At 40.5% G+C, this 14,319-nt stretch overlaps 1 protein-coding gene across 4 annotated transcripts in view; it reads right to left on the bottom strand.

Moving 5' to 3' along the window:
* The window catches only part of SLC66A2 (solute carrier family 66 member 2), a 57,827-nt gene that overhangs the window by 14,967 nt on the left and 28,541 nt on the right, over positions 1 to 14,319 (bottom strand). For 2 of the 4 annotated variants that reach the window (XM_085220077.1, XM_085220078.1), the window contains 2 exons: positions 7,376 to 7,462; positions 3,483 to 3,699 (listed from right to left, as the gene is read on the bottom strand). In XM_085220077.1, coding sequence (XP_085076203.1) covers positions 3,483 to 3,699; positions 7,376 to 7,462 — 304 coding nt within the window. The remainder of the gene's footprint in view (positions 1 to 3,482; positions 3,700 to 7,375; positions 7,463 to 14,319) is intronic. The other 2 variants (XM_085220079.1, XM_085220080.1) reach the window with 1 other exon arrangement.

Below are 14,319 nucleotides of genomic sequence, written 5' to 3'. Positions count from 1 at the left end.
ACCACCATAGGCTCTTTTCAGAACAGTTCCAAGGGTATTCTGCCAACCATCACAGCCATGTGTCCCATTTACATCTCGCTCCTGGTTTTCAATCTCCAAGTCTGATTTATCTGAAAACAATTACTACCTGAAGCATGAGATATCCTCAACTTCTATTTTAAACAGATACGAGTGATTGGGATGAGGAGTCCATAGGGTTATTTGACACCTTTTTTTTCAGAAACAAGATCATATCTGCCAAGTCTGGCAGGACATCTTGTTCAGATGTGGCCACATACTGTAGTTTTACTTTCTGTTCCTATTTTGACTGTTCTGCTGAAACAGAAACAGACTTAACATATGAGATGTTATGTCCCGTTCAGACCTACTTCAGAGACTTGTTTCTGTTTTCCTTAGTTAGGACATGAGGACCTTCAAAGAACCCCACCTGTGACCCTAGTAAACTGTGATGCTTTTATCAGACATGGGCTCCAGTTATGCACTACAGCTGACTGCATTACTGCAATTTAAGAAGTTACCACTGTCTAAAAGGTCATTAAGTAGACTGAATAGGCTAAAGCAGCTTAATTCTTACTTCTCTCCCCATTAAGCTTAAAGTCACAAAGATACTTGAAACTCATTACTTCACTTGGCCACTGAGGCCAGCTAAGAGGCTATCTGGCAGTTGTCCATTATGGCCCCATTGACAGGCAAAGGATCACCAGCTCAATTGTTTCTGACAGTGTAAACCATTTCTGCATGTAATCATAGAATGGCCTGGATGAAAAGGGCCACAATGCTCATCCAGTTCCAACCCCCTGCTATGTGCAGGATCACCAACCAGCAGATCACGCTGCCCAGAGCCACATCCAGCCTGGCCTTGAATGCCTCCAGGGATGGGGCATCCACAGCCTCCTTGGGCAACCTGTTCCAGTGCCTCACCACCCTCTGGGTGAAAAACTTCCTCCTAATACCCAACCTAAACCTCCCCTGTCTCAGTTTAAAACCATTCCCCCTTGTCCTATCACTATCCACCCTCATAAACAGCCGTTCCCCCTCCTGTTTATACGCTCCTTTCAATACTGGAAGGCCACAATGAGGTCTCCCCGCAGCCTTCTCTTCTCCCAGCTGAACAATCCCATTTCCCTCAACCTTTCCTCATAGGAGAGGTGCTCCAGCCCTCTGATCATCTTAGTGGCCCTCCTATGGACTTGTTCCAAGAGCTCTGCATCTTTCTTGTACCGGAGCCCCAGGCTTGGACACAGCACTGCAGATGGGGCCTCACAAGAGCCGAGTAGAGGGGGACAATCACCTCCCTCTCCCTGCTGGCCACCCCTTTTTTAATGCAGCCCAGAACACAGTTGGCCTTCCGGGCTGCAAGCGCACACTGCTGGCTCATGTCCAGCTTCTCGTCCACCAGGACCCCCAAGTCCTTCTCCGCTCTCAAGGACTGCCCTGACCCAAGTGCAGCACCTTGCACTTGGCCTTGTTGAACCTCACTAGTTTCACGTGGGCCCACTTCTCCAGCCTGTCCAGGTCCTTCTGGATGGCTTCCCTTCCCTCCAATGCATCAACTGCACCGCTCAGCTTGGTGTCATCCACAAACTTGATGGGGTAGTAAATATATCCCAATGGGCACCAACTAGCTCCTGGCAAATACCTATCAAAGTTCATAAATTCAGTTCTATGAGCTGCATGGCTCGACTGCTAGATGCTTACTTCAATACTTCCAGGATTGAGGTCTCCTCTCTGCTTTTAAATAGAGAAGCAGGCACAGGAAGGGAAAATCAGAAGAAACAACAGCTCCTTTAACAGAAACTAAAACATTAGCAGAAATCATTGTCATAGTAGGAAGAGCTTGATAATGCTTATAGACCATCAGATCAATTCAGGATTACACAGTGCTAGAAAGTATATGTGGCTCTTGCAATACACATAAAGCTACAATGTGACCTGGAAAAAGATATGAACACAGCGTCTGCATGAACGTAACCCAGCTGCAGTAAAGTAGCAGTACAAGCCATATTCTCTCTTATCAGTATTCACACCCACCAATATCCAATAGTATGCAAAGTATTGCTTTGGGAATCCAAGGGGAAAATCTGCAGGTACATCTGACAAGGAGGGTGGCTATCCTTAGACCTAGCCCTGTTTGATGGCAAGGGAATGAGAGCTTCTACTGTATCTTCTGTCGACTGAACAGCGGTCTTTACCAAAGCAGTTTTGCATGAGAATTCTGCAACTCTGCGTTTCCATGCAAAGAGTTAAACCATTCATTTGAAGCACAAAGTTTTTGTCCTCATTTTACTAAACAGTGAATACAGAAAAGTAGAAAAAAAGAAGCTCAGGTCCCCAGACAGGAGCTAAGGAAAAGCAAATCATTATCTGGAAGCAGCTATCTTAATACGGCATTATAATCCACAGATAAAAAACGTAAGGGGGAAAGTCAAACCAGAGTATAAATAAGGTCTAGTAGGTAAACTGGGTATCACACAAAATTGTCCAAAGTAGTGTGCCCAGGCAAAATACCTAAATATTTTGGAAGGAAATCCTGACTTTGTATTAAGGGTGTTCCAATAAGAAAATGCCTTGAGTATCACAGCAGATTTCTAAACAAGCAAAAGGAATAGTGTCAGTAACTGCTTTGGTGTGAAGGAGGCAGAGATGATTATTTGTTTTCATCAAAGCAAAAATTATGTCAGCAAGTTTGAAGTCAATGAAAGAGGAACTGTTTCAAAGCAGTGAAAGAGAAGACAATCACTAATGACAAAGGTACTTCCCGAATTTAATTTGTTGCTGTACTGTCTTCTACAAACTGGTGCACTGATGCAGTGTGGTGAATGTTCCCTCTCTGCAGAGACTCTACAAGTTGCATTTGCAATTTGGAAACCTTAGTATTAATACTGACACATACAATAAATGGTATGAAACGATAATCTAGTTCAACGTCTCAACAGTGAACATAAGATTAAAGTTTTCTGTTCTACGTCTGCTCACATGAATATTCTTGCTATGTTTGAGCTTTTTTAAATGTCAGGTACAAGTTTTTACACAAAAATACTGATGTTATTTGCTACTAACACTACTAACATTACAGAAAAGAGCTAAGTAAATATGTAAGAACAAGCAGTGAGAATGAGTTACAACAATTACTAGCTGTAGACTTTGTCTTTAGTACTTTTGATACAGAGGACCTCTTCAGACTATTTCTAATGGCAACAGCAGTAGCTCTATGTATTATTTTAATAAAACATATTTCACCTTGAAACTATCCAGCTAGGTCTGAACAATGGGTCAGATCCTGGGGATATAAATAAGCTCCCACTGTCTACAGCAGGGCTGCCCCAGTTTAAACTAACAGAGGCTCTACCCCAATAACTGCTGTATTTTCAGTTAAAATGTAGAAAGATGACATTGCCCTGCACAGAAAAGCATTCTCGCACTACAAAAATATTTACCTAAGCATACACACATACTTGTTTTATTTAAGGCAAACACCATACCTCATTCCTTCTGTGGACCTATTCTGGTAGTTACGGTAGAGTTGAGGAACGCCTAACATGGCCTCTGTGAAAACTGCAAGGAAGCCCAAGGTTTCCACAAAGAGAGATGAATCAAGCCAGAGATAAGTGATGTAACCGGTGACACCAGTGAAGGTCAGGACACACTGCACGTAGTCCGTAAACTTGCTCCAATGCCAAAAATAGTTCAAGTCAAAATCTGCAACAGAAGAGAGATGGAAGAAGAATAAAATTTCCAAGCCTGATTCAAAGCTTATCAAAGTAGAATTGAGAACTCGTAAGTATGAGAGAGTCAGTTTTTGGGAGCAGATAAAATAGAAATTAAGAGGAAAAGGAGTTAAAGGGCGGGGGGGAAAAAAAGGCAACTTAACACCACCAAAAAAGCCCCACAAGATTTGATCTGGAAAACATTTTTTTGTGGGATGTGTTCAGTATGGAAACAATAATACAAAGAATTACAAACTAGGGTGGATAGCAATAGGACAAGGGGGAATAGTTTTAAATTGAGACAGGGGAGGTTTAGGTTGGATAGTAGGAAGAAGTTTTTCACCCAGAGGGTGGTGAGGCACTGGAACAGGTTGCCCAAGGAGGCTGTGGATGCCCCATCCCTGCAGGCATTCAAGGCCAGGCTGGATGTGGCTCTGGGCAGCCTGGTCTGGTGGTTGGTGACCCTGCACATAGCAGGGGGTTGGAACTGGATGAGCATTGTGGTCCTTTTCAACGCAGGCCAATCTATGATTCTATGATTTACAAAAATGAGATTTAAAGACGAAGTGTTTGTCTTCAGATACGAAACACAAAGAACTCTGGAGATGAATCTAACAGAGCTGACATAAGAAGGGCTCACAAAAAACTTCACACTGCCAACTACAGGCACCAGTCACAACAGTACAAACAAACTCTTATTTAGGACTGTTGTCTTCACTTTCAAACTGCTTCAGTCCAGGCTGAAGAAGGTCATCTCAAGTCCACAAGTCTGATTCCTGATGTGTTACTGCTGCCTTGGTAAGGGCAGGCTTCTGTGCACATGCAGCACGGCTCTGCTGAAGAAGGTGTGGGGCTGTGAAGAGAATCCAGCCTGGAACAAGACTTCCCACAGACAGCACTTTTCATTTTAAGGACAAAAATGCACTTTCATATCTGTACTTCACTTTGCCAGCAAAATTAAGTGCAGGGTTTATATCCATTTTTGTATCTCTCAGAACAAAACACTACTTCACTAAACACAACACTTCTCTCAATAGAGAATAAGTCAAAGAACAAACCAAGCATGACATTTGCTTACTTTAACATACCACTGGAAGATACATAGCTATCTTATTGACAAATAATAATATACACCAATTTACGTCACTGCCTCTTCAGCAGAAGTACAGAGCACTACAAAAGAAGTTCTGCTGTTAATTCTGGCAATGAAAATACTGATGTGTGCTGGCTTACATTAACACCAAACTCAGAAATAAGAATGAATCTGCACAGGCAGGTAGGTTCTTAAGGACACATACATATTCCAAATACTCATTTTATTTTCTGCACCTTTTCACACTTCAGTATGTGGTAGACATTCTTTATTAAGTTAATTTCCCTTTTTCAGTACTCAGCAAAATCACACCTCGAGACAACTACTGCATCCAGTTAAATAATTTTACTTTGCCATACAAAAAGGAAAGCAAAACTAGCCAGAAGCCATATTCAACCTATAGCATAGCATTTTTTATAGTACTGTATCAGCCATTATCCAGAACTAAAATAATTACCATACATTGACAGCAGCTCTGTCAGTGATGTACACTTTCAGTAGTTTATGGCAGTGGCTCCTCAGCCTCAGAATCCACTGGCAAGGATGCATGACTAAATAAAAAATAGACCTAGTGCTGGCAGAGCCAATTCAGCATGACAGCATCATGCATGCACTGTGTGCTCTGTGAAGTCTTTCCTTTCTGGAGGTAAAGGAAGAATAAAACAAAATGAAGCAGAAAATGTAAGACATAAGACAGACACTACAACAAAAGCAGGAAGTATTTTAATCATTTTTCTTAATTCCTAATGTGTTTTCTAGAGAGAATAGGAGGAGTCAGAAAGAAATGACAAGGAAAACAATGCCCAGACTTTCTATTCCCTCCACTTTGCTGATCTGTGCCATGAGGGTGGACAGACAATGGGAGAGAACTCCTAGAGAGGTGGTTGATGTTCAATTAATCTATCAGTGTTCAAGATGTGCTTGAACAATGCCCTCACAAATGTGTTTTAACTTTTGGTTAGCCCTGAAGAAGTCAGGCAGTTGGACTTCGTGATCTTTCAAGGTCCATTCTAACTGAACTGTTCTGTTCTATCCTCATTCTAACATAAAGTAGTGAGAGGGAGAACAAAGGAAATTCACTCAAATTTTGCCACGATGTTCTCAGCTTCTTGAGCAATACCAAGCAAATGGCTTAACAGAACAGATTTGACACTATTCCAACTTTAAAATAGCAAGAGACAGTCTCTGGTAAAGAGGTGTTTGGGCTTCCTATGGGGACAGAATAATTAACAGCAGAAATAAAGTAGGTGAGAGAAAATCTGGCCATTTAAAAAAGCAACCTCCATTCCAGAAAAGGAGAGCTACTATTGTTTTTCGAGTAAGATGTAATATTTACTTTTACCAAATTATTTCTCAAAGAATCTTAGGTCTTTTTAAAAACACTTCAAGCACTGGCTTTTAGCCCTTAAAAAGGAAATCGTTTTTTGTAATTCTTGCATTCAAGCACACTAGGAGGAAGACCTGAACTGATTTTCCAGCAAGGGTCATTCAACATTACACAGTGTTCAAAACACTGATTCAGACCAATACCAGAAAATCAGCAGCTAGTAGCAGCCATAGGCAAGAGCACATAAACCTTACTCCTCCAGACAGTACCCTCTGTAGAAGAGACCATCTTGGCTCTCAAGCTGCCTATACAGTCATTGTATCTCAAATCATAACCCTAAGGCTCAGCTTGAAACTTGCTTGCATGGCACCTTCTACATGCAGGACTCTCAGCCTCTCACTTACCAAACCCTCCGTGCAGCTCTCATTTCTGCCTTTGTTTTCCACATGCTCAAGGATCCTCTTTAAGATATTTATCATAGTATAGTGATTCTTTATTTCCCCAAATTAATTTTATTAACAAAAATGAAAGAATCATACCAACATACAGGTGCCGAAGTTACAAGTTTGTGTCAGTGTTCACACGGCTTCTGTGAAGTCAGCTACAAAATCCATGAGGCAGTCGCATGCTTAAGTACTTGCATAAGCCATGGATTTTGTAGCTGACCTCAATGAAGCCGTGTGAACACTGACATGTGCTATTAGTATTGCTGTACTGAAGTCCATTTCCATTCATCTTAAGTACTCACATCTCTCAAATTAGTATTGGGCAGACAAGAAATCTGGTGTTCAGGTCATTTAGTCATCATTCTTGGCCTGAAAATCTTAAGCATTAGTTCTGTTATAATAACATACCTAGATGAGAGAACAGGTGTGTGACACAGGGCTCCAGCTGAAGCAATAGTTAATTACTAAAAGGAAAGAGACAGATTCTCTTCTGTTTAGTCTCTTGCTCAAAACCCTAATGAGGCTATACAGTGTCTCTTTCTCTGTACTAGATTAAGAATAAACTCTAGTTTCCACTATAATTTGCTTGATAATGTTTTCCTTGAAAGAACAGAAAAATGAGAGAAGAACAATCAGAACCTTTGCATTAGCCTTTCAGAAAAAATATCTGAATTATATTAAAAACAGTCCAATATGTAATCACTAATTGTTCTATTTAACAGATTTACTTTCCAAATGCTATAGTCTATTTTAGGACACTGCACATAACCAACTACTTCCAGGGAAAAAAAGAATGGCTTACCTAAAGAAAAAAATAAGAAGTAGTAGCATATCTGTCCTTTAACGTAGGTCCCAGTTTTGTCTCCTCTGCAGATATCACTCTTTTTTTCTAAAAAGGTAAAACAGGAAACTCTACCGCACCACAATATATTTCTACCAAATATCTCAAAATCCGACCAAGACCAGATGCATTTCTTTCTAATCTCTGAAATGGCCAGGCACTGCTTGCAGTGTTCACTCCACTGTTCACAAGATCCTCGTCCTGCCCAGAATAAAATTCATGACATGAATTTGTAACCATGCTTAGTCTATTTAGTTGAAACGGTAACTCCCAGTCACTAGGGTCTGGGTTTGATCTAACTGACATTACTGCAGTGAAAGGTATGATCTTATTACCCATGCTTGAGGTCTTTAATCCACACAGGGAGCCGCATTATAAACATCTTGATCCATTTATAGATGAGAGATTTATGCTGGAAAATCCTATTGATGCCAGGGAAGGAGCAGCTCAGCTGATCTTTTGTGTAGTAACTGGAGAAAGGTCTACACAGATTGAGGGTAAAGAAAGATGAAATTAAAAGACCTCCTCTGAGAGGCATATTGCATGTTAGACATGAAAAATATAAAGCAGACAGAAACAGTATTGCCAACAGTTGTAGGTTAACATTAATCAAGCCAAACTGCAAGTAGAAAATTCAAGATTCTGGTGTAGAATTAATGCTTAAGTGATGCATGTTGACTCTCACTTGAACATGACACAGAGGCTCAAACAGTTAAGTCATATTTAGCTAAAAAGCATTTTATGATGTCAGCTACCACTTTAGTTCCTTTGGGAAAGTGAAGCAAAGATTGACATCCAAAAAAATGCAACCTCAACTCTATCACAGTAGCAAGTTTCATCCTAAAATGTAATTTAAATCTGGTTTGTTTCAGTTTAAAATCATTATCCCCTACCCTATTGCTGCATACCCTATAACAACATTTATCCCAAGTCCTTAAATAGCCTATCTTTGCAAAGTAGATGAGTTTCCAGTCAAACATCCAATCCCTACCTTAACAACACTGGAATACAAAACCTCAAGACCTAGGTTCTGTGAAAGGGACTGATAACATTAATTCAGCCAGCCTGGAACAGTTACAAATTGCAGTCATGGCTAGGGAATATGTCAGGTTATTATCCATGGTCTGTAAAATGCACACACTGTTCAAGGATGCAGGAGCTAAGATTTACAATTTGCTGTTCTATCAATCTTAACCACTGGGCTATAAGACAGGCTCCCTCTCACACGCTCTTTGGCTCAAGAAGCTCGTCATCTCTGCTGTAAAAGGGGGATCATCTCTCAGCAGCAGGCAAATGTGATGCCTCTCATTATCTCAACTCTTATACCAGTTGGAAAACAGAGACTTGCAATCCCTGGCTGAGAAGAGAAATGAACTCAGACCACACACGTTGATTGACTGCCCCAAGGTATGCTCTGGCACTGCAATCAACAGCTTTATCATAAAATAAATTTTGCCACATCCCTGAAGAGGACTCGGGAGGCACCTACAACAGAAATTGGGATCCTGGCACTGAATTCTGTATACCTGCAGTCCTTCAGTTGTACCAGATCCCTCCTGCCTCCAGCATCACTGGCCTCCCAGCAATCCCAATTTCAGGGTTGGAGCAGGATGCAGACGAGCACATGGATTAGCACAGGCATGTCCAACTTGTGAGCAGTACCCTGTCTGGCACTGCTCACAATGCAGCCTGCCCCCTGCTCCACACCATCATGGCAGCTCCACTGTGCATCCCTGGGCATGCAACCATCACTCACCAACAGCCAAACATCGGTATGCTATTAAGCCTATCTGGGCTGAAACCAGGGTATGGGGAGGGTGCAGTACTTAAGTTATGGCAAATAATTTCATGCATTTTGATACATTGGCTAAATGCAGTCCTGTGACTAGAAAAAAAAACAGGCAGCTGTGCTTTCCCTTTTGATAAAGGAATTTCAGAAGTTTCAAGATGGCCAAAAAATAATCCATTTTTTTGTATATTTGAGACTAAGTTTTCAGTTGACATAAACACATGTACGAAATTTCAAATGGAAGGTATAGATTTGCAATCAAAAATTTGATCTGATCTCTTTATCATACTTTTACAAGATACCAGAGAGAAATTGCCCTCACTTCACTGTCACATCTTACTCATGTTATCACTTCTTGGAAGTATGCACGTTTGTGAACAACTGTTTTCAAAGATGAAGAACAGGAAGAATAAAATTTCATCAAAAACCTGATGAACAGCTTGAAAGCTAAGAATGGCAACTACTGCCATCGAACCATCTTGATGCGTTAGTTGCACTAAAACAAGTTCGCATATCCCACTAGATTTATGTTTTTGTTGCTCTCTTTTTTATATGTTTTATGAAAGAAACATTAAAAATTAAAAGTTTTGTTGTTTATATGCATTAGCTATATTTCATGTATTTTACAAGGATTGATCTGAAAGTAATGCCTCCTACTTTATTATGTTTGCCTACGATGTCAGAGATGGATGTCAGCTATATGGCAATAAGGTTCAACCTTCCTGACAAAATTTCATTATATTTTGTTGCTATGTGACAGATGGCAGCAGAAAGTTGATCTGACAAAACGGCATCTGACATGGAGGTGTGCATGAAGCAGAGGTGTGGAAATGAATTCTGTGCTGAAAAAAAACTGTACCCATTGACATTCACTGATGATTACTGAACACTTATGGAGGGCAAACAGTGGATGTAAGCACAGTAAAGTGGTGGGCAGTGCATTTCATCAGTGGTGACAGCAGGTTCTCTCTTCTGGAGCAGATGGTCACCAGCGTGGCATGCAGGCTCTTGTTCATGGCTGGTGAAAATGCGTAGCTAATGTTGGTGGCTGTTGAAAAAGAACACTTTGTAGCTGAGACTTTGCTCTATTAAGTAGTGTTACTGTGATATTTGTATCTGATGCAGTTTCCTCCGTGGAATCAGGAGACATTACTTTCAGAGCAATCTTTGTAAAGGCAGCCCTAAACAATTCTTTTTCACGCAGTACAGTCCAGGTAAGCCAAGAGGTTGGACACCCATGGGTCAGCACCTCTCATCTTGCCTATTCCCAACAGCTCCCAGTCAGCTGGTGAGTTTCTCCCACCTTCTTTCTGAAATTCCTGCATACCTCACAAGCGACTCAGGAAATAACTGGTGTTGTAAGAACTGGAAGGCTTCAAATGACTTACTGGGTGATACATAACTTCCTACCAGCTCTGTATCCAGCTAGGCACTTTCTTCCTTTCTTTCAGAAAGACAAAAAGATTTAGCACTAGAGAGTGAAAATTGATACATTTAGATTTTCTTTCTTCATTTTTTGAAGAAATGATAGAAATCTTCAACATGCTGTGTGGAGACAGCATGTCTTTTACATTCACTGGAACTGAAGAGGAACTTGCTATCTTTCACTCAAGTGTCTCCTCAAAAGAGAGGAAATGAGAGTTTAGCACCAAGAATGTCTGGCTCTAATTCAATTCTAATTCAATTTCTAATTCCTCCTCTTCCAAAAAAAAAAAAAAAAAAAAGATTAAGGGATCCATCACCTTGCATAGATGAAGATATTACTATCACCACTTTTTGTCTTCATTCCTTCAGGCCTGTGATTTGGGAATTTCTGCATCCCTACATACTTTTTGGCACCTGCACAGCCCTGCCACCACAGCATTCAAGCATCTCTTCACATGTCAATCTTAAAACATTCCTGTCCTGCATCCCCTTCTTATTTGGCCTCCACACCAGTACCCAAACTCAACTGTCTCTTCTTCCTCTTCAGAAGTGAAACAACACAGAGTCTTGAATTTCTGAAAATAATAGCCTACCTAAAACAAATTATAATCATTTAATGAAATCTGTTTTATTTCCTTTGAAAGCACCTACTCAGCTTACTTCTCACCTCATTTTATGTGGTGTCACCAGCCTTTATAATCTCTTATACTAGATCTCCATTTTGTCGTATCAAGCTCACCTCAAAAAAATTACACGAGAGCGGGGCAATATCTGCCTTATTTTCTTCCAGCGTTGGCCCCACCTCAGAGCTTCTCACTCACTTTCCATACTGTTCCTCAGCACAACATACCTCTAAGTATAGGACTTCATTTCCTCTGTGAGGAAAATTAGCCTTCTCAAACACATCAGTACTGAAGCTATCTACCGTGTTACTGCTATTTCTGCGCTCCGTTTCGTACAGAAGACAACTCTCTTCTTTCTACTCCAGTGTTCTGACCATCCTTCACACACACTGTCTCCATGAAGTCATCTCAAAAGCTGGGAAAAGCAGCTATTGGCTGACTTACAAGATGACTGATGGAGGAAGACAGCTTAACAATTAGATGAATCATATAGCTAGGAATGCCACTGAAATATAGCAGCAGTGAACCGATCAATGCTATGGAAAACCAGCTATGTACTTGGAAGTTGGAGTGAAAGAGGCACGAACAGCCTCATAAATCACAGAGAGAGTGAAAGCACAGACTTCAGAAAGAGTGTCTCAAGGAGAAGCAAGGGAAGAAAGACAGGAAGCCCATGGAGCACCTCAGCAGAAGGAGCTTTGATAACTCTGGCCGCAAACATTCCTGATTCTGCCCACCTCCTGGTCAAGAGCATCAAAAATTTCACAGCAACTCAAACTAAAAAAAAAAAACAAAACAAAAAAACAATCCTTCACCTGCAGGTGATCTGAAGTCAGGCCTCTGCTCTCAATACACTAACAATGAAGGCAGCAGATTACTGCCACGCTCACTCTTCTTTTGAATAGATACTCAGCTGACTACGTAAACCAGTTTTTTTTTTTTTAGACAGTAAGCTAAGCACGGATGGTATATATGGATGCTATGGCAAGAAGAATACATAGCAGCAAGATACTCATTTTCCAATCATTCTGTATTTTCCACTATCCTCAGCATGGTTTATCTAAGCTATCACCCACAGTCCTATCAGGCTGTACACAATGGACTCCAGAAAAAAGACTTTTTCCTAAACAGGAATCACCCGAGTACTGCAGAGCAGATTGCCCTGGCTCCACATTCCTGTAGCTGGAGATACAAACTCTCTATGAAAACAGTTAATTTTGAATAGTACTGTAGCTTATTCTTTGAAGTCTAAGTCTGAAAAGATACCAAGAGTACTATAATGTTGGAAACAATGTTCACTCATCATAATCATACTCCATGCAAAGACTACAATTAGATAAATAAAAATAATTCTAAATACTACAAAACCAAGCCATGCACTAGTTCAGATCCAGGCTGCCTCAGATACCACAATGCCACAGATTACAGCAGGTTGCACAGATAATACAGCAAATTATCTCTCCTTGTTTCCTAGGTAACTCATCATAAGGCAAGACAAATTCCAGTCCTCAAAAGTGCCCTACTAATTTAGTATCCAAACAGTAATGCACTGTGCAGCTGCTTCCTTCACTGAAATATCGTGTGGCCTACTAAACATGTATCAGCAATTGCTTGCATTAACCTCAGGAAAACCTGTTTTCAGTATCAACAGTTCTGGTTTACAATTATCGTAAGCATGCATGAAGCATAGGGAGCTTTCTGCTCTTTTTTCATTTGCCTTTCTCACACCCTGACTCATATACGACAATGTCAGACATTTTCTTTAATACTCAAAACTCCTTTCCAAAGGTGCTCATACCTCAAAATGACCACACAAGGATTTCTTTTCAAGTATCACTTGCAATTAAGAACAAAATGGTAGACTGGTGAACAAGGATTCAATTTTGAAAAAAGAATATTTCTGGACTTTAGCTTTACACAGGAACGAAAGTAAGAGTTGGAAAGCCTGGGTGAGGAGGAAGAGAGGCAAACATACACATAGGATTGGAAAACAGGTTCAAATTTTTGCCCTCTCTGATTCAAAATAAGCACCTTCAGCAATGGTTTTTCTACATCCTAGTGGACCCTGGACCAGTCACAAGACATATGAGGTCAGGAAACATTGTCTCCTTAAGCATAAATCCCTTTACAGATAAACAACAGTGATCAAACATTCACTGAAATCATCTATGTCTGTATTCATTAACACGTGACCATCCACCAGCAACGACGCTCATCTCCAACATCAAATTCATCAACTTTCGGCCAGCACTAGCAGAAAAATCTCAAATGCAATTTATTATTTGCTAGCATAAACACCAGGTAAGGATCCTGACATTTGCAAAGCTGACTGTGTAACCAGTCCACTTTGAAGAAAAAGAAGTTTTCCAGATACATAAAGCAGGAAATAATCTTACCCTTCATATGGCTTTCTAAGGAAAGGAAAAAAAAAAAAAAAAAAAAAAAAAAACACGACTGTTCTGGTAGTGGAAGGTTTTCCAAAACTTACAGTCTAGAGTATTCTCTTACACCTTTAAGCCAAAATATATTCTATTTACAACATGTCTGCATGTACCTAAATTTCTGTATACAGTGACCAAAAAGGAACAACTTCCAGAAATGACGTTAATGCATTAGCAGGAAGAATCTGTGGGGAAGGAACCTTGTACAGAGTTTCACTTGAGTACTTACAGCCTGTTTTACTGATTACGGCACTTGTAACTGGAGAAGTCAACTGAAATGGAGCTGCCCTGAAACAGAACTTCCCCTACAACTTCCCAGTTGTTAGTTAGACCACACATTAATCTCTACTTCGACACGAGAATTGGTTGTTACGCAAGATGCATTTCTGAATACCAGAACACCTGATGTCTGCAGTTTAATTCTCCATTATGCAAAGTATTTTAGGATCTGCAAAGAAAGGTAACAGTAGGAGACACGATAATTAAGTTTTTATTACTTTGACAGCAGTAGAGGTAATGCACTCACAAGCTGCTCATGTTTCCAAGCAGAAGTACAAGCCCCTCTCATCGCCCTCCAGCTACAGCAGGACAGTTTAGTTCCTTGAAATACTTCCCACTGAAGCCACA

The sequence above is a fragment of the Meleagris gallopavo genome, chromosome 3, assembly GCF_905368555.1.
Source record: "Meleagris gallopavo chromosome 3, MGAL_WU_HG_1.1, whole genome shotgun sequence".
Classification (NCBI taxonomy): domain Eukaryota; kingdom Metazoa; phylum Chordata; class Aves; order Galliformes; family Phasianidae; genus Meleagris; species Meleagris gallopavo.
The sequence above is the reverse complement of the archived record's forward strand: the minus strand, read 5'-3'. Positions and strand labels throughout refer to the sequence as shown.